The following is a 26,403-nucleotide window of genomic DNA, read 5'->3' as shown; positions in this document are numbered from 1 at the left end:
TGCTATAAAGATCAGCCTGGTGTGGAACTCATAGAGATGCACCTGCCTCTGCATTCTGGATGCTGCAATTAAAGATATATGCTATGTCTGGTTCTCACTGATCTGACTTCCCAGTTCCCAAGTGTTTTTGTCTATTTATACTGGTGATGATGGGTACTGAACACAGAGCCTTACACACACTAAGCAAGCATTCTACCACTGAGATACATCCCTAGCTCCAGTATTGTGTTTTTTATTTTAGAAGATTTTTTAAACTTATTATGTATACAGTGTTCTGCCTGCACGTATGCCAGGACACTGGAAGAGGGCACCAGATCTCATTACAGATGACTGTGAGCCACCATGTGGTTCCTGGGAGTTGAACTCAGGATCTCTGGAAGAGCAGTCAGTGCTGGTAACTTCTCAGCCATTTCTCCAGCCATAATTTTAAAAGTTTTAATTTATTATTATTATCATTATTATTTTGAAAGTGTCTCACTGTGTAGCCCTGGAACTCTTTGTAGACTAGGTAGCCTTGAACTCACAGCTTTAGAGTACTAGGATTAAAGGAGTGTACCATCACACTGGGCTTTTATAATTATTATTTTGTATGTATGGGTGCTTTGTTTGCATGTATGTCTGTGAACCACATATATACAGAGCCCTTGGAGGCCAAAAGGAGCTGGAGTTACAAATGGTGTGGGCCATCAAATGAGTACTGGAAACTGAACACAAGTTCTCTACAAGAGTATCTAGTCCCAGTATTGTTATGTATGTGGTTTTGAGACAGGGTTTCTCTGTGTAACTGCCCTGGAATTTGCTCTGTAGACCATGCTGGCCTCGAACTCACAGAGATCCACCTGCCTCTGCCTCCCAAGTGCTGGGATTTAAGGTTCGTACCACCTTGGCCAGCTGTATCTTTATACTTTGAAGAAGGGCTCTCAGTAATATTGATATTTGCAAAAACCAGACCCTCATCTACAGAAGAAAACAGAGGTTCTAAACAAAGGTGTGAAGCGTCAAGACAGGTGATGCTGCAGGAAAACCACTGCTTCACCTGAGAAGGTGTATACTTTTTCATTAGAGCACACAAAAAATGCGTAAGAATAAAATGCAAACTGGGCAGTGGCGGTGCACGTCTTGAATCCCAATGCACAACTTTAAACTTTATCCCAGCACTTGGGAGGCAGAGGCAGGCAAATATCTGGGTTTGAGGTCAGCCTAGTCTACACAGCGAATTCCAGGACAGTCAAGGGTACACAGAGAAGCCCTGTCTCGAAAAACAAAACGAAGCAAAACACCGACAGGGGGAGATCGCATGCATGCATGCATACATACATACATACATACATGTGAGAGAGGGAGAGAAAGAAAGAAAATGCAAGACCGGCATGGAGGCTCAAGTGTATAATGCCTGCCATTTAAGAATTTACGAGGCTGAGACCAGCCAGGTCTCCTCTGGGTGGGGGAAAATGTTTCCCCGCTTCTAGGAAGGGTTTTATGATCCCAGGCTGGCCTCGAACTCGCTTGTTGCAACAGAAACGCCTAATCCTGCAGCCTCCTGGGATTACAAGCATAAGCATTCATGAGTGGCCAAAAAAAAAAAAAAAAAAAAAAAAAAATCCTCTTTGGAGCCAGGTGGTGCAGCCAGCCTTATCTACTGATTTGAGTTCCAGGATAGCTAGGACTGTTACACGGAGAAATCCTGTCTCTCGAACCCCCCCCCCCCAAAAGTTCTCATTTTTAAAACAAGATAAATTTCAAATAAATAAATGACAGTACCTGCTCAAGGTTCACTCTCCCTCACCTTCTCACCTTTAGGGTCGTCTACCATCCACCCACCCACACCCCGCCCCCCCAGGGCAAAGAAGTTTGGAAAACCCGGACCTTAATTTCAGTCAGAAGGTGAGTTCCTTGAAGAGGGACTACAGTTAAAGAAGAAATCTGGGGGTTATCTTGGCACAGCCTTGTCACAAACCCGGTAGAAAGCTCGCAACGCCAGCCGCTGAAGCCTCAGCGCCTACAAACGATTTGCGGCTTTCCGGAGGAGCCAATCAGCTTGCGGCCCCGAGCCTGCTCCCAGCGCCCCGCCAGGGCCTGGAAAGACGCAGCCAATGGGCGTGCGGTCTCCAGCGCCCTCCAGCGGCCAAGGGAGAGAGAGCAGGAAAGACGCAGCCAATGGGCGGCCCGGCCTACTCAGCGGCCCGGCCAGGGGAGGGACGGTGGGAGTGGGAGGAGAGGGAGAGGAAAAAGGGAGACTGAGACTGTGCTAGGCGCAGCCTGGGGATCCAGCCTAGGGTCACCTCTAGGGTGGCATTCCTTGGTGTTAGAGCCCTCAGAGAAACCTGTGCGTTACGCTGAGTCTGCCTCTGGTTTGTGGGGAAACGGTGGCTCGGCGGCACTGCCCTTTTAATCGTGTTGGCTAGCGCCACAGCGGCATCGCCCTTTTAAGGCCGGCGGCAGCTGGGGTTCCGGGGGCGGGGTCCGTCTCCCTTTGGACTCCCGCAGCCGCCGGCTGATTCATTCCGGGCTCGATCGCCAAGCTTTGACGTTGGCGCCTGCGCAGGGCGCGGCCTCGCTCCCGATTGGCTGGTATCGGGCCGCCCTCCCCCGCGCGCCACCCCTGGTTTCCCTCCCCGGGCCGCAAGAGAAACAGTGCCCTGTCCCTTCTTGACCCCTGGCCCTTCCCTCCCTCATTCCCTCTTGCTGCCGTAGCTGCTGGCGCTGCCGCTCCCGGAGGAGCTCCCGCCACGGTGATGGGGTCTCGGGCCTCCACGTTACTGCGGGACGAAGAGCTCGAGGAGATCAAGAAGGAGACCGGCTGTGAGTTGGGGTTGGGAGTGGGAAGGCGGCCCGGCGCCTCCAGCTGGCCTCAGTACTGAGGGCAGTCGCCGCTGAGGTCTTGATCTGGGTGCGGTGACTTTGTTGGGAGGGTCCCGTGCAGTCTCCGGTGCTTTGGATAACCGAAGGCTAGAGTACCTGTACGTTCATCTGTGGCTTCCCGGAGCCGGACGGTGGCTCCTCTGGTGCTGTCTTTTCTCAGAAGCTCGGGATCTCGATCCAGCCACTGAGCACAGACACCACTCCACTCTTGCCCACGAAAGTACGCGAATTTTCTTTATCGTTCCTCTTCCAGAGGCATCCTGAATAGTAGGTAAAGCAGAAGTCAATCCGGGAACCATTCAGGTTCCTTCCTGGAGAAGACGTAATACATTCCAATGAAGTTTCTCAGCAAGGACCTCAAACTACTAAAGCCACACACAGGGAAGAATAGACTCAGTAAGGCTTGTGACCGGGGACTGGAGATCTGTAAGCAATCAGGAGTCTGAAAACCTGAGACTTTTTTTATCTGAACTGGAGGAGAAAAAGCACGGGTATAGTGACCAGGTTTTTAAAGATACAATGAGGACACGTCCATATGTGTGTGTGTGTGTGTGTATTGATTTTTGCTATATTGCTGTATCTTATGAAACTGCATGTACTCCCAAAATCTGTGAACTATAACAGGAACAGGTTTTTGTGTGTGTGTGTGTGTTTTTTTTTTTAACATATAGTCTGGGTTCTTCCTTATTAACCTGAATGAAGGAGCAACAGAACTCAGAAGCACTGAGAACACCACCATACCTTTGAAAAGCCCTTGATAGTGTGCACTACAATTATATTGCTATAACCTTTCTCAGTGATCCTTTCTAAGTTGTGTCTTCATGATACCCATCTTGGATAATACTGTGAGCAGCAAGTACACAATGGCAAATAGTACTGAGAGGTTACTGGGTGAACCACAGAATTCTCCAGGAATGGAATCCTTGGGTAAATTAGAAGTTGTCTTGGCTGTCTGACAAGTTCAGGTTGGAAGAGATGTTATCTAGCCTTACCTCCTATCGAGCTGGTTTGCTTCTTTTACCATACCTCACTAACACATATGGCTGCTAAGTTTTGCCAAGATATTTAACCATGCTGACCTACCTGCTTAACCAAGGTGATCCTTTTCACATCCTTTAATGAGTGACAGAAATTACTTATCTTTTTATAGCTTTTGTTTGTCGACTCAACTTTTTGGACATTTCATGACTTACTCTGATTCCATGAGTAGAATGTAGGCAGCTGGATGATTCAACAAGCACTTAACTACATTTTGTGGCCATGACCTCTGACCACACTTGTAAACACAGTGACTTCTTTACATCTAGGATGACAGCCAAATTAAAGTATCTGTGTTTAAAGCACCGGAGTCACATCATGATGAAATGTGTATATAGGACAAGTTGTTGTTTTGTTTTTGTTTTCTTTTTTTGGCTCAAAGTTTTATTCTGTAGCCTAGACTTGCTATATAAACGGGGCCTGGTGATGTACACCGTTAGTCCCAGCAGAAGCAGATGGATCTCTGAGTTTGAGGCCAGCCTGATCTATATAACAAGCTCCAGAATAGTTGGACTACTCAGGGAAATCTTTAAAAATAAAACAGAAAGTTTCACTACATAGCCTAGGCTGCTGGGATTGTAAGTATGAGCCATTATGCCCAACTAGGGAAATGCTGCTTTTGCTTCCAAGTGAATGGGGCAGTAATATCATTCCAGTTTTGGCTATAAGACTGAGTTATTTTACCTTGTGACTCATGGACAAACCTAAGTAATCATGGAAGAACTGTTATCCTGGTTATCCAAGAGTAATTCAAGTATGAGAAAGATTGCCGCCAAAACCAATGTATGTATTGATTGGGAAACCTCATGAAACAAGTAATTAGTGAAATTTAATATTATGTTAGGTATTCAGAGCAGATGGTGAAAAGACACCCACAGCCTGGCTCAGGAGATAAGCCAAAGAGAGTTATGATTAGCATCAGGACATAAGGAAGCTGAAATCCTGTGGCACCCACCTTCAGCAATTAGGGAAGAGAGTCTTGAGCTGGCCATGTGGAGTTCAGGAATTGTATCTTGATGCAAAATGGACTCATTTTTGATAATTAACCTAGGGTGTCTCAGTGTTGGCTACACGGACAGTCCTCTACCCTAGAAACTGAGTGGGAGTTTATCTAGTTAGCACCCTTAACAAAGGCTTGTCTCCTTCTTTTTCTTTTTTCCCTCCACAGGTTCTGTGTAGCCCAGACTGGCCTCAAATATGAGATCCTGTTGCTTCAGCCTCCCAAAGTACTGGGATTACAGGTGTGTCAACACCACAAAACACCTTTCATCCCAGCACTCGGGAGGTAGAGGCAGGTGGATCTCTGAGTTCAAGAATAGCCTGGTCTACAGAGTGAGTTCCAGGACAGCCAGGGCTACACAGAGAAACCCTGTCTTGAAAAACCAACCAACCAACCAACCAAACAAACAAACAAACAAAAAAGCCAGTCATGGAAGCAGAGGCAGGTGGATCTCCAAGTTCCAGGCTAACTAGGGCTACATAATGAGACCCTGTCTCAAAAAGAAAGAAAAGAAACACTTCATTGTTAGTCTTTGTTCTATCACTTTCTTTTACATTTCTACATATTTATAAGTCAGCACATCTGAATGAAACATAATTGGGGGGAGGTTGCAGTGTATTAGAAATTTCTGTAATGACCCTTAGTTCCTTTAACCATAGGAATAGCCCGGCTGTGGATTGCCAGAAACCTTAACTTTGAGCAAAGGTTCATGCCAGCTAAATAGTGGTGAATGCAGGTTGGTTTATTTTTAGTTTCTGCCCTCTTGTGTGTGTTCTTGTGGGTATGGGCAGGGTGTTGAGCAAGGTTAGGAAGTGAGTTGTTTGTTTGGAAGGGTGTAGTGATGACATGAAGGGTGTGGGTCTCTTTAGTGCCAGCAGAGTACAACCCGACAAAGGCAGCTGCTTGAGAACAGTTTAAGACTGAGCTTCTGGCTGCTACGTCTGGGCCCCTCCTGTCCTCTCCCTGTCACATCACATTGTTGGAGAGCTCTGAGCACCGAGGACCTTCCTGTTGAAGTGGAAATGCACAGATAATATCTTCAGCAGGTTCTAGTTTTCTCCCAGCGTTCCCATTTCTGACTAGAAGGGGTAAGGAGGACAATGTGTCAAGTAAAGAACCCTGAAGGAATGGAACCTTAGGAATGAGGAAGGGGTTTTGAAGTTTACTTGAAGTTTACGTAGAAATTCAACGCCCCTAATAACAGCCGCAATAATAGAAGCTGTCTTCTGAGTCTAAGCAGAAAGACATCATGGAACTAAACAGTAATACACATGTTACATGCAATAAACACTTATGGAAGAGCGGGAACACATACCTTAGGTTGTATGTAGCAAAAGGCAAATGTATCGTGACCTGGCCTGAATGTATTAGATTCAAAAGATTAGAATTCATACCACTTCCTGATGTGGCAGCTTATTTTATGCCTGTCACCCTAGCACTTGTGAGGCTAAGATCAGAGGGTTGTGAGTTCAAGGACAGACTAGATTGCATAACATGATGCTGTCTTTTGCTGGCCAGAGGGCTCCTCAGGTAAAGGTGCTTGCCATCAAACCTGATGTCCCAAGTTTGATTTCCAGGGCCCACACAGTGGAAAGAGAATTTACTCTGACAAGTCGCCCTTTAACCTTCACATGTGGGTTGTGGCACAAACACATGTGAACATGTGTGTGCATGCACACAACTATAATTTTTAAAATAAAAAGAAGGGTCTGGAGAGGCGCTCAGCAGTTAAGAGTGCTTGCTGGAGGACCCAGGTTGATTCTCTGCTCCCACATGTCAGTCACTATTATTTGTAACTCCCTTTTTTTGGCCTCTGCCAGCACTAAGCACACACATGCTATACCTATATACAATCAGTCTTAAACAAAAAACCAGCAGGAGCAACAACCACCTGAACAAAAGAAAAACCTCAAAAGTTCAGAATTTGTACTGTAACCTTTCAGATATACAGGAAGGATGACAATGAATGTTCACTAGTACCCATTACTATTTAACACATATGTTGTTACAGTTTTGCCATATTTGTTTTATATGTTTATTTTCTGCTCATTAATCTGTTTATTTTGATATAAGGGAGTGAACCTAGAGTCTGGCTTTTGTGCGTGCTTAGAAGGGGATATGCCATTGAGCTCCATCTCCAGCCCTATTTTCTTTGTTGTTGTTGTTTAAGGTTTTATTTATTTATTACTTATGCAGTGTTCTGCCTGCATATATTCCTGCACAACAGAAGAGAGTGCCAGATTTCATTGCAGATGGTTGTGAGCCACCATGTGGTTGCTGCGAATTGAACTCAGGAGCTCTAGAAGAGCAGTCAGTGCTCTTAACCTCTGAGCCATCTCTCCAGCCCTTGTTTTTGTTTTTGCCTTACTGTGTAACCCTTGTTGACCTGGAACTCACTAGTCCAACTGGCATGAAACTCACAGTACTTTACCCTCAATTACTTTCATGTGTTATGTAGGAAGAGGGAAACATGTAACTTGATAACTGCAGTACTGTCATCGTTCCTAAGAAAGTTGATAGAGATTTTCTGTTATTTACTGGTCAGTAATACTCAAGTTTGCCTCATTCTGAGAAAATGCATTTTGTTTTGTTTGTTGTTTTTCTCTGAGATAGGGTTTCTCTGTGCAGCCCTGGTTGTCCTGGAATTCACTCTGTAGAACAGGCTGGCCCTGAGCTCACGTTTGTCAGCCTCTTCCTCCTGAGTGTTGGGATTAAAGGCATGCCCCACCACCGTTTAATTTTCAGGAGAAGAGGTTAGATCTTAAAGTCGGTGTGAAGCAGTAAAAGGAATAGGTAGAGGTATAGGCTCAGCTCTGCATCCCCCCAGAGCTGCTGTTGCCTGCAGTTGTATGCTTTAACCCAGATTGTCTTCATCAAGGATGAAAATGATTTCACTCATCTTCTTTAACTCTTCATGCTCCCCCTGAAGGGATGCTGAGGTGATGCTAATAGTTAGTTCACTTGGTGTCTTTCCAAACTCCAGGCTTCGCCTTTTCCTTTCATCAGCATTCACATTCCCACTCACTTACCCCTAGGGTACTGTGAATGGAATTAGAATCTCACTACCTGCCTGTAAAGTGTGTACCCTTTACAAAGAGCTGCTCAAACCTGCCTGGCTGGCAACAGAGTGCCCACCTGAGTCCTTTAGCAGCCCTGCCCCTGCTTGCTCTCTGCCTGATGGGAGCAGTTGTGCCTCCTCCTCTGTTCTATCCTCTGTGCACCTTAGTTCTTAGAGCTCCACCTCAAAGATGAAGCTAATGCCACAGATGTCACAGCTGCCCTGATGTGTCTGTCCTCTCTGCCCTGTCAGTTTACTTTGTTTCATTGTTCCTAATGCAGCAAGTCCAGTCTTGTTGCTGGAGCTTCAGAGGACAGCCGCCAGAAGCACATTTCCATTAACCCCTAATGCCTAGTGGGTACAACAGAGACAAAGTCTGAACCTGGAGTCTTTTCTCCTGCGGTTACTCTGTTTTTTCTTCTTGCCTCCAATCTACCAAAGACTAAGCTGATGTACACCTGCAGTTATAAACTGCTTTTAGCTGAGCTTGTGCCGGAAGTCATGGAGTAACCCAAAATGAGGAGCTGTTAGCTTCTCTTGTAGATGTCACCCGGTCAGAGCATGGCCACTTTGTCACAGCAAACAAGCTGATCTCAGGCTGTGGTATATCATCTGATAGAGTCCTGAAGAAGAGGTGATGTTGCAGTAATGGGCAGAAGGAAACTAGGCTTTAAAAACAGAATTGTTTGATGTATCAAATTATCAATTTAGAAATTCCAGTGTGAAGAGCCAACTAACAGGTTTGAGTTGGATTGTTTTTTTCCTTTAACTTTATTTCATTTGGAGTGTAGGTGTGTGTTGCTAGGGAACAAATTGAGAGCCTTGCTCATACTACTGAACAGGTACTCTACAACTGACCCTGTATGTAGTCTTTGCCCCCCAACACTTTTTTTGTTTGGTATGTGGAGGAGATTTTGAGATAGGGTTTTTCTTTGTAGCCTTGGCTGTCCTGGAACTCGCTCTATAGACCAGGCTGGCCTTGGATTCACAGAGATTCACCTGCCTCTGCCTCCTGAGTGCTGGGATTAAAGGCCTGAATCACTACCTGGCAATTTTTAGAAAAATATTTTTGTGTTTTTACACTGTGCGTGTGTGCGTGTGTAGATACCCATGGAGACCAGAAGAGGGCTTCATTCCCTGGAGCTAGAGTTACAGATGTTTGTTAGCAACCTCACTTCATTCCCTGGAGCTAGAGTTACAGATGTTTGTTAGCAACCTCACTGGGTTTTAGGAACTGAACTCAGGTCCCCTGGAAGAGCAGCAAGTGCTCTTAACCGCTGCATTATATCTTCAGCCCCTGTTGTTTTGTAGTTAGGTTCTGTTGGAAATGGTTTGGTTTGGTTTTTCCAGACAGGGTTTCTCTGTGTAGTTCTGGAGCTCATTCTGTAGACCAGGCTGTCCTTGAACTCAAAGAAATCCAGCTGCCTCTGCTTCCCAAGTGTTGAGATCAAACTCCTTTGCCGCCACTGTCTGGCTACCACTCTTCATTTTCAGAGTCATTGTCATTGCTTTTGATTTAGTTTCCTTTCCAGTTCCTCCTCCTCTCTTTCTTCTTTCTTTTTCTCTTTCTTCTTTTTTTTAATTTGCTGTTTTGACATTCTAGAAAAAGTTGCACAGCTCCCCATCTCCCCACACTGAAGCATGTGATCGGTTGTGGGTGTAGTGTGAATGCTTGTCTCCTTCAACTGGGACTAATTTTGTTCTCTTTAGTTTCTCACAGTCAGATCACACGCCTGTACAGCCGATTCACCAGCCTGGACAAAGGGGAAAATGGGACTCTCAGGTAAGCACTTCCTACCAGCTGTATTTATTCCAAGGGTAGGCACACTAAGTGTCTTGCATTTAGAGGACAATAACCATTTTGGCCATGGTATTTTGGTTTATTAGTCCACCAAGGAATTAAATAAGCAGAACAGTGATGCTAATTCATGGCTGAGTTTTTATTGCTTTATACCAACTCCTTCTATGTTTAGGTGGCTACTGTTCTAGTTCTACTCCTAGTTTGTTATTGTTATTTTATGAGACAGGGTTTCTCTGTGTATCCCTGGCTGTCCTAGAACTCATTCTGTAGACCAGTCTGGCTTTGAACTCAGAGAGATCCTCCTGCCTCTGCCTCCCAAGTACTGGGATTATAATCTTGTACCACCGCCACCTGGTGCATTTTATTTTATGTGCAATGGTGCTTTGCCATGGGCGTCAGGTCCCCTGGAACTGGAGTTACAGACAGCTGTGAGCTGCCTTGTGGGTGCTGAGAATTGAACCCAGATCCTCTGGAAGATCAGTCATTGCTTTTAACCACTAAGCCATCTTTCCAACCCAACACATTGGTTTATATAAAGCTGACCCATGCATGGCCTGGATTACTCTACTGTCTATCATGTACCAACCCATAACTTTAGGGAGCATCACTTTATATTAATGCTAGACTAAGTATTCATTACGTTGTCTAGATCACTGGTCTGAAGGCTGATTTACCACCCAGGGACAAATTGTCCAGAAGCATTTTTGGTGGTCATGACTGGCAACTGCTGTAGAGATGTAGCCAGCTATCCTTTAGTAGCACCTTGACCAAGAATTATGCTACACTAGGGCTGCAGAGACAGCTCAGCGGTTAAGACCACATATGTTTTTGCAGAAAACCTGAGTTCTGTTCCATAAAAGGCTGCTTACAACTGCCTGTATCTGCAGCTGCAGAGGATCCCATACCCTCTACACCTCTTGACCATCTGTGTATTAAGACTAGAGATGAGCAGGTCGATGGTGGCACAGGCCTTTAGTTGCATCACTCATGAGGCAGAGGCTGGCGGATATCTGAATTCAAAGCCAGCCTGGCCTACAAAGCGAGTGCCAGGACAGGCTCGAAAGCTACACAGAGAAACCCTGTCTCGAAAAACAAAACAAAATAAAAAAGACTAGAGATGAACATCTATAATTCTAGCTTGGGAGGTTGAGGCAGCCTGGGGTTCACTATGTAGCTATTACATAGTAAGGTCCTAGCTTTAAAAACAAATAAACGAAAACACAATTGGTATTGAAAGACAGAACTTAGGTTCTTATGACATTGGAAATCCTGTTTAGGTCCTATCGTAGAGTCTGAACTGATATGGCTGGATTGTACATCCACTACTTGATACTTGTTATTTATAGGTATGTGCTTTCAGCTAAAATTAAGGTCATAAGCCTTTGTTTTCATGTAAAAGTGAGGATTTTTAAGTATGTACTTCCTTTTAATTAATGTGCACAGGTGTTTTGCTTGCATGTGTGTCTGTGTGAGGGTGTCAGAAGTCCTGGGACAGGAGTTACAGGTAGGTGTGAGCAGCCATGTGGTCCTGGGAATTGAACCTAGGTCCTCTGGAAAAGGAATCAGTGCTCTTAACTGCTAAGCCATTCCTCCAGCCCCAAGGTTTGTTTTTTACCCTCTTGTTAGGCAAGAGGAACTACATTTTGTTGAGCAGGTAGACTTTTGTATTACAGCACAAATTATATAATAAGCTTTGCTGAATTAAACAGTCCGGGTCCTAGTAACCTATCTTCTTTATCATCTTAATAAGTTTTTGTTATTCATTGATAACAAAATTCAGTTTCCTAAATGATCAAGGAAGACTAAACCCAGGACTGTCCTAGGGCTTTACTCTCAGCCCACTGGTCAGTTTCTGCCCGTTACCAGGTGTCTGGAGGGGAGTTTAGCTCAGTTCATTAAACACCGGGGAAAGGTTAAACCACCACTGGAAGAGCGTGAAGACTCCTAAGTGGAATAGGAATGTTTCGTATACTGTCATTAGCATTTTCTGTTAGGAGAATAATGTGCCCATTGTTTTCTGTTCATATACTTCTTGGAGTCAGGCATGAGATGCATTCAAGTTTCTGGAGTTTTTAACTTATTTCCTTACAGTTATTTATTGTGTGTGTGGGTAGGTGTTGGAGGGGACATGTGGTGGAATCATATACCAACTTGTGGGAGTCAGTTCTCTTTCTACCATGGAGCAGTCTAAGTAGTAAGTACCTCTACCTCCTGAGCCAGGTGTGAGCTGCCATGTTGGTGCTGGGAATTGAACCTAGGTCCTCTGCTGGGACATCTATGCAGTCTTCCCCCACCCTCACCCCCACCCCCACACTAACATTTTGTCATATATTTGGGAGTATATTTCAACATGAGAAAAACAAGGACTGAGAATATAGCTCAGTTGGTAGGATATTTGCTTATCACCCATAAAGCCCCAGTTCAATCTCCAGTATCTCACAATTGGGTCTGGCCACACATACTTGCACTTAGGCAATAGAGGCAAAAGGATTAGATGTTCATCCTTGGCTACATAGCAAGTTCAAGGCCAGCCAGTGCTATCTGACACACTGTTCATTCATAAATAAACAAATAAATAAATAAGGCCTGGAGAGAAAGTTCAATAATTAAGAGCACTGGCTGCTTTTTTAGAGGGCTTGAGTTTATTCCATCAAAAAAAATTAATAGAAAACTTTATTGTGTAGGGTATGGTGGCAACAGCCTGTAATTCTAGTACTTGTGAGGTAGATTTAGGAAGATCAAGAATTTGAGGGCAGCTGGGTCGCAATAGCATATGCCTTTAATCCCAACACTCTGGAGGCAGAGGCAGGGGGATCTCTGTCTGAGCTTGAGTCATCCAAGTCTACATAATGAGTTCTAGGACAGCCAGAGCTACATAGAGCGACATTCCCCCCACCCCCAACAGAAAAGAAAAGGAAAAGGAAGGGCAAGGGGCTGGGAAAATGGCTCGGTGGTTAAGAGCACTGGCTACACTTCCAGAGGATCCAGACTCCGTTCCCAGCACCCACAGGGCAATTCACAGTCCTCTGTAGCACCAGTTTCATGCCTCCTCAGGCATTAGGTACACACATGATACACAGACATACATGCAGGCAAAACACCCATACACATAAAATAATTTTAAAATTTAGTATTTTGATACAATACTATCTTGTAATAGTCTGTATTAAATGTGTCTATATTCTATATAGTTGATATATAATATGCTTTACAGCATATTCTAGTCTAAAATCATGTATAGTATTTATATATCTATTTCTTGGGAGTTTTTTGTTTGTTTGTTTTACATTTATTTATTTGCATGTATATATGTTTGTGTGTGGGAGTTATTACACCTAGAAGCTGGAGAGACTGGGTCTGATCTGGGACCCCCTGTAAGAGAGATGTCTCTCCTCTTTCCTGGAGGCATGCTGCCACATTGGGCCTCCTTATTGAGTTTAAACCTTGAAGCTAAAACCTTACCTGCCTCCAGAGGACTTGGACATTTTGATCCTGTTCCTCAGTGTCGCATCTTGGTGGGACCTCCAGATATTACACCTAGCCCATTAAGTGCCATGAAGGAGAGAGAGAACTAAAGATGCATAATGACTTTCTATGGTTTAGGGAGGAGGTTGTGCTGTGGAATAACCCTTCTGTATGCTGTGAATGAATATGTGTTGCTGTCATTGGTTGATAATAAAAGCTGCTTTGGCCTATACCAAGGCAGAATATAGCTAGTTGGGAAAGCCAAACTGAATGCCCGGAGAAAGAAGGATGAAGAGACACAAGCCAGCTGCTCAAGAAACAAGATGCCAACCAACCAGTAAAAGCCACAGCCATGTGACAATGCATAGATTAATAAATAGAATTGGGTTGATTTAACTGTAAGAGCTAGTTAGTAATAAGCCTGAGCTATAGGCCAAACAGTTTGTAAGTAATGTTAAGCCTCTGAGTGATTATTTAGAAGGAGTTGTGGGACAGAATACAACAGAGAAACCTGTGTTTACAAGGTTGGTCAGCCATTGGAAAGTTCTCGGCTCTCCTAGGGCTTGGGAACCTGAACTTTATTTTACCTTTCAGGTAAAATGGAGTCTGAAGTCAAAATGGCAGTACTTAGGCCAAGGTGCTTTTGCCTGCTTCCTTCAGAGGTCAGAAGACAACTTGAAAAAATTGACTTTCTGGGGACTGGAGTGATGACTCAGCAATTAAGAGCAGTTGTTGCTCTTGTAGAAGACTTTGATTCAAATCCCAGCACCTAATTGTTGGTTCATAACCATTTGTGACTCCAGTTCCATGGGATCTAATGCCCTCTTCTGACCTCCCCAGGTACCAGGCATGCAAGTGGTACACATACATACACATAGTTAAAACACTTATAAAGTAAAATAAATGAACCTAGAAAGAGTTAGCTCTCCCAGTCACCATGTGGGTACTGGGGATCAAACCTAATGGCAAAAGCCCCATCTGATGGGCCATCTCTTCTACATTTGGTTGTTACTGCTCCACACCCCCACCTGGTGCCTGTGTGCCTGTGTCCATGCATGGATTCCTGCATGGGTGTGCATACACTTGTGTATATGTGGGTATAGAATTTATAGGTCATAGGCCCGCATTGGGTGCCTTCTCCACTCTTTTTTTTTTTTTTAATTTATTTTTTATACAGGATTCTCACTACTTATCCTTGGCTGGCCTGGTACTCACTATGTAGCCAGGTTGACCTCAAACTCTGAGAGCTGCATGCCTCTGCCTCAGCATCCATAGTATTGGGATTGAAAAATGAGCTACATGACCCAGCCAATCTTTATGTTTGAGACAAGGTCTCACTAAATCTAGAATTCATCAATTCTGCTAAACTGACTGGCCAGTGAGGTCCAGGGATCTGCCTGTCTCTACCTCTCCAGTGTGGGAATTACAGATGTGTGCTGCCACACCTGGCTTTTTTGCGTGAGTGCTGGGGATCTGAACTCAGGTTCTTATGCTTGTATGACCAATGGAGGCATCTTACCAGCCCGTTGTTCTTTTGTTTTGTTTTTTGAAACAGGTCACATGTATCCTTGGCTATCCTTAAGTTTGTTTGTTTGTTTAGGTTTTTTCCAAGACAGGATTTCTCTGTAGCTTTGGAGCCTGTCCTGGAACTCACTCTGTAGACCAGGCTGGTTCACAGAGATCCACCTGCCTCTGCCTCCTGAGTGCTGGGACTTACAGTGTTTGCCACCACCGCCTGGCTCTGCCCTTATGTTTATTACATAACCAAGGGTGACTTAGAACTTCTGACCCTCCCACCTCTACCTTCCTGTTGTTGCAACTTCAGGCATGTGCCATTTTGCCCGATTATGTGGTGCTGGGATTGAACCCATGACAGCTTCAGCTACCATGCCATAATAACAACAACAACAATAATACAATACAGGAAAGTCTCTTTAAACACACATTTAAAACACATTTTGACTTAGATTTAAACCATTTCTGCCCTTTGGTTGTGGCTCTCTTATTCAATTTCCTCTGCTCTACAAGGGCACAGATAAATGAGAAAAGAGTGATACTGTATCAAGCTGGAGCAGCACAGGATGTATGTATAATAAATGGTATCACAAACTCCATGCTATTTGTCCATGGCTCAAGGTTAAATCTCCAGTTCTTGTCTGTGAAAGGATTCTTTCCCCCTTTCTTTTCTTCTCTCTCCCTCCCTCTCTCTCCCCTCTCTCTCTCTTATTAGTTTCTTAGGAAACTGTGAGAGGGTCTCATGCTGTAGTTCAAACTGTACTAGAACTCACTTATAGCTCAGATTGCCTCCAAGTTCTGGGACCATAGGGTGAGCCACTACACCCTATAATTCTGTAGTTTTTTTCTTGAGTGGTAACAGCTCAAGAATTTCTTGCATTTTGTTGAACACCTTTAATCCCAGCCCTGGGGAGACAGAGGCAGGTGGATCTCTGTGAGTTCAAGGCTACACAGAGAAACCCTGTCTCAAAAAATAAAATTAAATTAACCAAATAACTACAAAATGGTAATATTTTAAAAAAAATTATTTACTAAGGAACAGCTTACTATTTGATCATTATTTGGTTTATTGACATGACCTGTTTGCTGAATTTACTGGAAATGTAGCAAGATTAAATTTTGCTTCAATCACACCTGAGTTGGTAAAAACACACTTGGTAAATATTCTAGTTACTTGTATAATTTGCCACAGAAATAATTTCAGGAAGCAATATTTTTACTGGGTTGTACTCCTTTGGATTTAAAGGAGTTCATGCCAAAGGTCTAGCTTAAGGTGATTCTCTTGGCAGCCGTGAAGATTTCCAGAGGATTCCAGAACTTGCCATCAACCCACTGGGGGACCGGATCATCAATGCCTTCTTTTCAGAGGGGTGAGTTGGGATGGCTGTTGCTTTTGGGCTTGGTTTTGGCTCCTTCCTTTGTTATCTAACCTACATTAGTTGCTAATGTAGAATAACTATAGTAGTAATAATAACAATAATGTAGAATAGAATAATGATAGTTGTCATCTCAGATCATGGTTGCCCCTAATTATCTCTTGTGTTCCACTCTCCTTGACTTTGTTCTGTTTACTTTTGTGTCTGGATGTACACCACCTGTGTGTTGCCATCAGAGAGTTTTAGATCTGCTGGGAAGAGAATTGTGGATGATTGTGAACTGCCATGTTTGTGCTGGAAGTCAAATCCTGTCCTCTGCAAGAAACGCACATGCTCTTCACCATTTAGTCCTCTATATAGCCTCCTATTTTACAGTTTTTGATGTTAAAAATTGAAGTCTACCACAGAATTTACAGCACACAACACATTACTGGCTGGCTGTTAAAGTGTTGGGCAATGCACTTGCTTCTCCCTTGATACCTCCTCCCCTCCAAGCTGTTTCTGTTTTTTTGTTTTTGTTTTAATTTCTTCCTTCCTTCCTTCCTTCCTTCCTTCCTTCCTTCCTTCCTTCCTTTCTTTCTTTCTTTCTTTTTGCCTTTGTTTTTGAGCTCTCACTGTATAATCCTAGCTGACCTGGAACTCATTTATAGACCAGTTGGCCTTAAACTCAATGAGTTCTGCATACCTGTGCCTCCTGAGTTCTGATATTAAAGGTATGCCCTTCCATACACCTGCTTTGCTTTTTTGCGGGGAGGTGGGGGAGCTAAGGATCAAGTGTGAGTATTGATGTATGCTAGACAAAGATTTATCACTGGGGCATTTCCCTAACCCCCCTTACCCACATACTCATAAACACTCCCTTCTTTCCTCTCCCTCCCTTCCTTGGTTCTCTCTCATATATATGAGTTTATATATACATATACACAGACATATAATACATGCGCACATAGTCCTTTTTCACATTATATAGTACATAAATGTGTGCCTGTTCACATAATCATATTTTTTAACTATTTGAGGGTAAATTGCATTCATTTACCTATGAATGCTTCAGTATATGTTTGTTTAGGAGTTATCCATTCTAAAATTTAATATTGATCACTTACAGAACTGGATGATAATGCATGCCTATAATCCGAGCATTTGGGAGGCTGACACTATAGATTGCCTCCAGTTTGAAGATAGCCTGGGGTGCAGAGTAAGACTTTATTTCAAAAGCAAAAGAAGATAGCTGCTGCTGCTGCTGCTGCTGATGATGACGATGATTCTGCTAGTGCTATCAGATAAACTGCCTGGATGGAAAATTTTAGGACTATGAATTGAGAACAAAGGAATTTGTTATTGAGATGATGGTGGCTGTCTCAGTTACTGAGGGAGGAAAGGGTTTATTACAGCTCACAGTTCACATCACAGTCCATCATCGAAGGAGGTCAGGAGAGGAGCTCAAGGTTGGAACCTGAAGGCAGGGACTGAAGTAAAACCACAGAGGAGTGCTGTTTACTAGCTTGCTACTCAGCCTGCCCCCCCAATCCCAAGACAGGGTTTCTCTGTGTACCCCTGCTGTCCTGGAACTCTGTGTGTAGACCAGGCTGTCCTTGAACTCCAGAGATCCACCTGCCTCTGCCTCCAAAGGCATGAGCCACCACCAAGGCTTCAGCCTGTTTTTTTATACTATCCAGGACCATGGGGGCCCAGGGGTAGCACCACCCACAATGTGCTGGGCCCTCTCCCATCAATCACTAGTTTTAAAAATGCCTCCAAAGCATGCCTACAGGCTAGTCTAGGTTCTTTCTTCCCAAATGAGTCTAGCCTATGTCAAGTTGATATAAAAACTAGCCAACACACACACACACACACACACACACGCACACACACACGCACGCACGCTCCACAGTTATACATGCCAGCAAAATAGCCATACACATAAAAGGGTTTTTGTTTTGTTTTGTTTTGTTTTTTAATTGAATAACAAAACTCAGGGCCAGTTAGATCAGGAAGGGTAGCCGGGATCCATTCAGGCAAAGGCGCACTCAATTCAGAGTCCTGTTGAACCTGGGCAATCTTCCGTGCTCCTTCCCTTTGGCCTCTCTTGCCTCCTTGCCACTGTTACATGTGTTTTGAGAGCCAGCAGAGCACTACACCATGTCCAGACACAATCTTCACAGACGTGCTTCATACACAGACTGTTTGCAATGGAAAGTAAATTCACTAGACTCATTTTGTCAGCTCCTTTTTCAGAGCTCCTTCGTTTCCATCAGTTACTTGGAGAAATATCTTGTGGAAGTCTTTTTCTTCTTCTTTTCATGTTTTAACATTTATTTATTTGTGTGGATATAAATTAGAGGACAACTCTCGGGAGTTAGTTCTCCTCTGCACCAGTTGGATTCTAGGGAATGAACACAGATCATCAGGCTTGGCAAGAGCCTGCCCCACTGAGTCATCTCACCAGCCCTGGAAGTCTGTTTCCCTCTGGCTCGGGTAACCTCCATTTTCTCTGGTCTGCTGCAAAGAGTGCCATGGCCTCTGTGGCCAGGCTTAGGCAACCTGTGCCGCTGCTTCCTGTTCTTATCAGACACTTGGCTCCCAGACTTTTATTTTTCCTGTCTTAAAAAGGGAGGGTCTTTCTGTTCTCTTTGTTTTCTTTTCTTCAGAGTGAAATTTGATAGTAGAACATAGGTGTTGCATTCTCTGTTGCGTGCACATTGTGCTAATATCATTACCTACACCCCCATCCCGGCTACCTGGTTCAGGTGTTACTCCATATTGCTTGGTTTCTCAGAACTTACATTTTGTTGCAGATACTATACTCCACAAGGAGTATGCTTCCATGAAGGAATCAAAGATCACCCTTTTGAGCTAGCCTTCCCTTGATCTCCCCCACAGGTCTTTGAACTGTGTCTACCTGTCACTTCTACACTAAGAGACCAGGTTTTTTTTTTTTTTTTTTAAACCCTATTTTATTTTTGAAACCTGGTCCCTTTGTAGTACATAAGGAACTCAAATTCAGAATACTACTGCTGCTGCCTCCTAAATGCTGGGGTTACCCAGCTAAGGCTGGAATTTTGTTTTGTTTTTCGACACAGTTTCTCACGCTGTCTGGATTTGGGTGACCTGGAACTATGTAGACCAGGCTTGCCTTGAATTTATAGAGCTCTACCTATCTCTGTCTGCAAGGACTAAGATTAAAAGCGTGTGCTACTATGCCTGGCAGGAGTTTTGTAGGTAGCTCTAGGAAGCAGGCCCCATGAGACTGATATGATTGTCTAAAGTAAACAAGTCCCATGCGTCACCCTTTAACTGTTAAAAATTCATTTATTTGATTTTAAAGTTATTTCCTTTATGTTGTTGCTGTTTTATTTTTTATTACTGTGTGTGTGTGTGTGTGTGTGTTAGTCATAGACATGCATGCATGGAAGTCAGACTTCCTGGAGTCAGTTTTCTCTTTCTACTGTATAGGTTCTAAGGTTTAAACTCAGTCGTCAGACACAGCAGCAAATGCTAAGTCAATTTTATGTGATACTGGGGTTTAAGAACTGGGTCTCATGAATGTTAGGCAAATAAATACTCAGCCAACTAAGCGACATCCCTAGCCCTTTTTTGTTGTTGCTGTTTTGTTTTTGATTTTTTTTTTTTTTTTTTGGAGACAAAGCATTGCTTGATTCTTTGGCTGACCTAGTACTCTTATGTGCCCTAAACCGAACTTAAACTTGAAGCAATCCTCTTGTCTCCACCTCCTGGGTGCCATTGCCATGCTTTACTGCAGTGTTGGTCTTTACTGTAATAGCTTTTTATTTTTTTAGGATTAAAATAGCCAGGCAGTGGTATGTATGTCTGTAATTTCAGCACTTGGGAGGCAGAGGCAGAGCATTGTCAAAATTAAGGTCATCCTGGTATACACAGTAAATTTCAGGGCAACCAGGATTACATGCTGAGATACTGTTTCAACAAAAGAAAGTATAGGACTGGAAAGATAGCTAATCAGTTAAAAACACTGACTGCTTTTCTAGAGGACCCATGTTCGATTCCAAGCCCACCCATGGAAGCTCACAATTGGCGATAACTCCTATTCAGAGAATTGGATGCTCTTTTCTGACCTCTACAGGCACCAGGCAAGCAAGTGGTGCACAGACAGCTATGCAGGCAAAACAGCCATACACATCAAATAAAGTTTTTGTTTTGTTTTTTAGGCAGTAATGACAGTGATTTACTTAAAGTCATTATTCAGTCTATTTTAATGTCTTATTAAAAATGACTGCTGTTGGTCTTTTAGTTTAGATTTTTCTTCATGAGATATAGTTCATTTTTTATGATAATATTTTTATTTAAATTTGAAACGAGCTTGTTTTATATGTCAGTCCCAGTTCCCTCCACTCCCCTGTCCTCCCTCCAACCTCCATCCCATCCCCTTTTGCTCCCCAGGGAGGATCCCATGGGGGATCTTCAAAGTCTGTCATATCATTTGGAGCAGGGCTAAAATATGAGTTTTTTTTTTTAGGAAGGAAAGCTGTATCTATAGCTCAGTGGTAAAGTGCTTGCCTAGTATAGCTGAAGTCCTGTGTTTGATCCCCAGCACTAGAGGAGGAAAAGAGGAAGAAAAGCATAGCACAGTTACTGGGCATGTTTCCGTATACCTATTACCCTAGCACTTGGGAAGCCAAAACAGGACTGCGGTGAATTCAAGCTAGGTTGGCTACAGAACAAGTAGACAAAAAAAAGCAAGGTTTCTTAGAATATTTTAGGCATACTTTATTGTACTAACATATTGGCTGCTCCAAAGTGCAAAGCAGAGAGAAATTATTCCTGTGTGGTGCTGGCCCTTCTCTACATCCAACTTTTGGAAAAAATATATAAGTGAATTCAGTTGATAACTCTGACTATAGCTAAGTGCTTTCCTTCTTTCAGCCTAGTTAATCGTTTAATAAATGAAAATAATATACCGCTTCACACAATTGGGGTGAGGGTTCTGCGATGCAGACATTATATAAGCCCTGAGGAACGATGCGTGCATATGGAAAGAAAATATAGTTAAGCACCAGAGTGCTTACTGAGCTGTGGAAGGCTGAGTCTGGTCCCTAAACACTGCAAAAAGACAAAACCTATAAACAGAAGAGCCCACCCTGGTTAACATGGTGTTCTGTTGTTTCCTAATCAGAGAGGACCAGGTAAACTTCCGAGGATTCATGAGAACTTTGGCTCATTTCCGACCCATCGAGGATAACGAAAAGAGCAAAGATGTGAATGGACCTGAACCACTCAACAGCAGAAGCAACAAACTGCACTGTAAGGAACATCAGTTGTGTGGCTTAACATGTTTCCTCCTCTCCCCGAATCATCTGTGTGCTCATTTACTCATTCAACATTCATAAAAGCAGAGTGCCAAGTGGTCAGACCGTAGAGCTAAGCTGAGTTGGAATTCCCAGTTTACCATTTTTTGCTCATGACACTTTGGACAGGTTACCTGACATCATTGAGCTACAGTTCTCTCTTGTGTAAAATGAGATATTAAGGGACTTTATAGATCATTTCATAGCTCATTATGGGATTTTGGTTGCTGTTAGAGATAGGGTCACATGTTTCCTAGGTTAGCCTCAGACTTACTATGTGTATGTAGCTAAGGCTTGCTTGAGTTCCTGATTCCATTGTCTGTACCTCCCGTGTGCTGAGATTACTGGCTTGTACCACCACACCTTATTTTTTAGGTGCTTGGGCGCTCTTACTACTGAGCCACATCTGTAATCCCCACTAAAGGATTCTTCCTGTTTTAAGAATTAATATATGTCAAGTGCTTCAAACAGTACCTTGTGTATACTGGTACTGTATATACTCATAAGTGTTACCTGCAATTTATAATTCATTATCTCTTGCAGGCCAGGCACTGTAGAAGGTACTAGAGTGACAACTGGGAGCAAGGCCCCAGGCCTTGCCTTTGAGAGATAATATTGGTCCTCCGTGTATTCTGGAATTTGGTAGATTATGGATTTGACTAAAGTTCCAGTCAGAGAGAGGCAATGTTTAATTTTCTGTGCCTGTTGCCTCTTGCCTCCTTTCTTTAAATACTTACTAGATTTCCTTCTGCCCTTACTGGTTCATTGCCCAATCCCTTACAACACTTTTCCAGGAAGCTGAAGTTGAATTTCTACTTTTCTTTCAACACAAGTTGATATCGAAATTGTATGAAACTGATTGAGCTCAACCCTGCCTTGAAAGAATGCACGGTGGTGCTCAGCAGTTTGTGAAGCCTCAGATTAATGGATGATTTAAAGATACTAACTGGAAGGTTTTTAAATATTAGAAGAGCCACATTTCCTTTCTTCAAGACCAAATACTGTTTGCTTCATGCAAAGCCTTCTTTCTGTCTGTGGGTTGTTAGTATCTTTTATTTATTAAGTTATTTTCAATTGTTTTCTAGACAGAGTCATTGTAGTCCAGGCATGGTCTGGAACTCTAGGCATGGTGTAATCTAGGCAAGTCTCAGACTGGGACAGTCCTCCTCCCCTCTGCCTCCTGAGTGCCACCCAGTCCAGCTTTGATAGTGTTTTAATATACTTCTACTATATGCCTGTCTGATCTTGAAACTATATAGTAAAAATTTATTTGCCAGCCTTCTGACAAGGAATCAGTGACTAATTGGAAAAAGTCAAATGTGTACTAGAAAAGTGCACATGATTTAACATTTTCTTTTACTTTAAACTACTTTAGGACTGTAAGCCAGTAGTTTTCTTTCTCTCTTTTTCTTCCTTTCTCTTCATTTCATCCTTTCTTCCTTTCTGTCTTTCTCTCCCTCTCTTCCCTCTCTTTCTTCTTTCTTTCAATCCACCTGCCTCTGCCTCCCTAGTGCTGGGACTAAAGGCATGTGCCACCATAACCCAGCAGTAGTTATTTTCTTTGAGACAGGGTCTCACTATGTAGCTTTGGCTGTCCTTGAACTCTCTGTGTACAACAGGCTATCTTGTAGACAGAGAACTCAGCCTGGTAGTGATGGTGCACACCTTTAATCCCAGCACTGAGGAGGTAGAAGTAGGCAGATCTTGGTGAGCTTAAAGCCAGTCTGGTCTACACAGTGAGTTCCAGGTCTCACTACACAGGCGACCAGAGCTACACCAAAAAAAAAAAAAAAAAAAAAAGCTATGTAGGGAACTCATAGAGACCCATCTGCCTCTGAGCACTGGGATTAAAGGTGTGTGTAGATAGAAGTTTCTGTCCATCCTGGTCCCGCAGCCGTTCAGTCCCAAATAAATACACAGAGGCTTATATTAATTAAAAACGGGTTGGCCTATGGCTCAGGCTTCTTATTGGCTAGCTCTCTCTTGATTATTAACTCATTTCTATTAGTCTGTATATCTCTACATGGTCTTGGCTTACCGGTGATACCCAGGTCTCTTGCTTCCTTGCCCTGACAACTCACTCTCTGCCTTCCTCTTCCCAGTCTGGTAGTTCCACCTATACTTCCTGCCTGGCCAGTCAGCGTTTTATTATAACCAACATTATACAAGAGCATTGTGCTGATGGAAGTTGTATCACGTCTTTATTATACATTAAGTAACAGGATGTAGTATTTAGTCAAAGAACAGTCTTAAGCCTTAAATTGATGAGAAGCACAAATGGTAAACCTGAGAAACCAGCAATATATGCCATGTGAAACAATCCATTTGTGCTGCATTCAGAGTCACAGGTACCTGTCTAGTAGACATTTTGAAAAGAAAAAAATTTTTTTTCTTTCCACAGTCACAAATTCCTTTGTCTGTGAACCCAGGGGCTAGAAAGAATATTCTACAGCAACCTCTGTTCTTGAACAAGGAATTGAAACATCTCCTAAAGCAGCTTTGTCTATATATCAACATGATTTCTCCCCCTGCCACACACACACACACACTCTTTTTCTCTCCCTTTTTTTTAAGGCAGGGTCTCACTATGTAGCTTTGGCTGGCCTATAATTCAATATATAGACAAAACTGGCCTCCAAACTCAACAGAGTACCTGCCTGTCTCTGACTCCCAAATGTTAGGGTTAAAGGCATGCACCACCATACCTTATTGAGAATCAATTAAAAAAAAAAAAAAAAAAAAGAACAAATACTTTACAGGGAGGCACGACTCACAGGTTAAAAGCACTAACTGTGCCAGGCGGTGGTGGCACACATTTTGGATCCCATCACTCAGGAGGCAGAGGCAGAGGCAGGTGGATTTCTTGGGTTTGAGGCTAGCCTTATCTATAGAGTGAGTTCCAAGAGTGCCAGGGCTACACAGAGAAACCCTGTCTCCCAAACAAACAAACAAAACCTCTAGCTGTTCTTCCAGAGGATCCAGGTCCTATTACCAGCACCTACAGGGTGGCTCAAAACCATTTATAACTCCAGTCCCAGAGAAATCCAATAACTTCTTCTGGCCTCTGTGGGTACCAGACATGTACATAGTGCACAAACATGCAGCAAAAAACCCATATGTATCAATAAATAAACTTTTAAAAATTTATTTAAAGAAAAATGCTTCTGGGGGCTGGAGAGATGTCTCAGCAGTTAAGATCACAGGCTGCTCTTCCAAAGGACCCAGGTTCAGTTCCCAAAACCCACATGACAGCTCACAACTGTCTGTAATTTCAGTTCCAGGGGATCTGACACCCTCACACAGACATACATGTAAGCAAAACACCAATGCACATAAAGTAAAAATAAATAAATCATTACAAAGGAAGAGGCAGGCAGGTCTCTGTAAGGCCAACATGATCTACAGAGTGAGTTCCAGGACAGCCAGGATTGTTACACAGAGAAACCCTGTCTAGAAAACACAAACAAACAAAAGTGGTAGGTCCAGGCAGTGGTGAAGAGCACCTTCAGGCAGAGGCAGGCGAATTGTTGGATTTGAGGCCAGCCTGGACTCCAGAGTTAGTTCCAGGACAGCCAGGGCTATAAAGAACTATTCTCTTGAAAAATAAAACAAATAGATAAATACATAAATAAAAATAAGTTTTAAAAAAGATCTCCTTGCCATTGGTTCACAACAATATGAGTATACTTAATAATAATGAACTATAGTTTTAAAATAGTTAAGATTGCAAGTTTTGTTATATTTTTTACTATACACACAGGAAAAAAAAATCAGGCAGATACAGTTGTGTGTGCCTATTATTCCAAATACTTGGAGACTGAGTCTTGAAGATCACAAATTCAAAACCAGTATAGGTAACATATCCAGACTTTAAAAAAAAAAAATTATTAAAAAAGGGCCTGAAACCCACAGGACATGGTGGAGCATGCTTCTGGTAATAGCAGGCCAGCCTAAAAACAACAACAAAAAAGAGTCATAGAAATGACTCCGTGAGTAGAGACACCTGCCACCAATCCTCATGACTCAAGATCAAATCCCAGAGCCCACATAGTGGCAAGAGAAAACCAACTCTTGCAGGTTATTCTATGACATTTATCAAAGGCATGACAGTAATAGTAGAATCGTGGGTGGTGGTAAGGATTGGACCACGTGGGAAGTCTTACCCCCTTAGCCTTTGTTTGAAAGGAATTAACTACTATTTCTCTGAGTTTGCTGCCTCTCCTCCCCCTCTTTCATGGGTATGGGCTTGCTGTCATGCTTGCATGTGAATGTGTAGGTCCACATTCATGTGACGAGGCCAGAGCCAGATGTTGGGGTTCTTTCTCCATCTCTCTCTGCTTTCTTTCCTTGAAACAGGATCTCTCACTGAACTTAAAGCTTGCTGATTAGGCTACTCTTGCCCACAGAGTCATCACCCCAACCCATCTTCTTTTAAAAAACAAAATCATTTTTATTCTTCTTTGTGTATCTGTGTACACTCATATGTGTTCTAGAAGGTGTTATAGGGCCCCTGGAACTGGAGTTAACTAGGGGTTGTGAGCTTCCCAATGTGTGTTCAGTTCTCAGGAAGAACAGTAAGTTTAAGGTCAGTCTGGGTTATATAAGACCCCGTCTCATTTTTTAAAAAGTGTGTGTTGGGGTTGAAATGATAGGAGAATCCTCATTCCATTTGCCTAGTCAAGAAATTAAGAGCTAGGCATGATGAAACATGACTTAAATCCCAGCATTTGGGAGGCAGAAGCAAAAGATTTCTGTTAGTTCAAAGTTCAAGGCTAGCCCAGACAACAGTGAGACCGTGTCTCAAAACAAAACAACCACAACAAAACTACAGTTAATAGTATTTGCTGTTCTTCTAGAGGAACTGGGTTCAGCTCCCCTTTTATTTATTTTTGCTTTTGACACAGGGTCTCATGTAGCCTAGGTTGGCCTGGAACATCCTGTGTAACTGAGGTTGGCCTTATATT

The 26,403-nt window shown here is 43.1% G+C and overlaps 1 protein-coding gene across 1 annotated transcript in view; it reads left to right on the top strand.

Annotated features, from left to right (window-relative positions):
* The first annotated feature begins 2,586 nt into the window (after positions 1 to 2,586).
* Positions 2,587 to 26,403, top strand: part of Chp1 (calcineurin like EF-hand protein 1) — a 29,783-nt gene continuing 5,966 nt past the window's right edge. Inside the window, exons 1-4 of the mRNA XM_051183674.1 lie at positions 2,587 to 2,802; positions 9,669 to 9,741; positions 16,029 to 16,109; positions 21,268 to 21,395. Coding sequence (XP_051039631.1) covers positions 2,736 to 2,802; positions 9,669 to 9,741; positions 16,029 to 16,109; positions 21,268 to 21,395 — 349 coding nt within the window. The 5' untranslated portion in view covers positions 2,587 to 2,735. The remainder of the gene's footprint in view (positions 2,803 to 9,668; positions 9,742 to 16,028; positions 16,110 to 21,267; positions 21,396 to 26,403) is intronic.

This window comes from Phodopus roborovskii, unplaced genomic scaffold, assembly GCF_943737965.1.
Source record: "Phodopus roborovskii unplaced genomic scaffold, PHOROB, whole genome shotgun sequence".
Taxonomy (NCBI): domain Eukaryota; kingdom Metazoa; phylum Chordata; class Mammalia; order Rodentia; family Cricetidae; genus Phodopus; species Phodopus roborovskii.
This window is presented reverse-complemented; position numbering and strand designations above follow the sequence as displayed.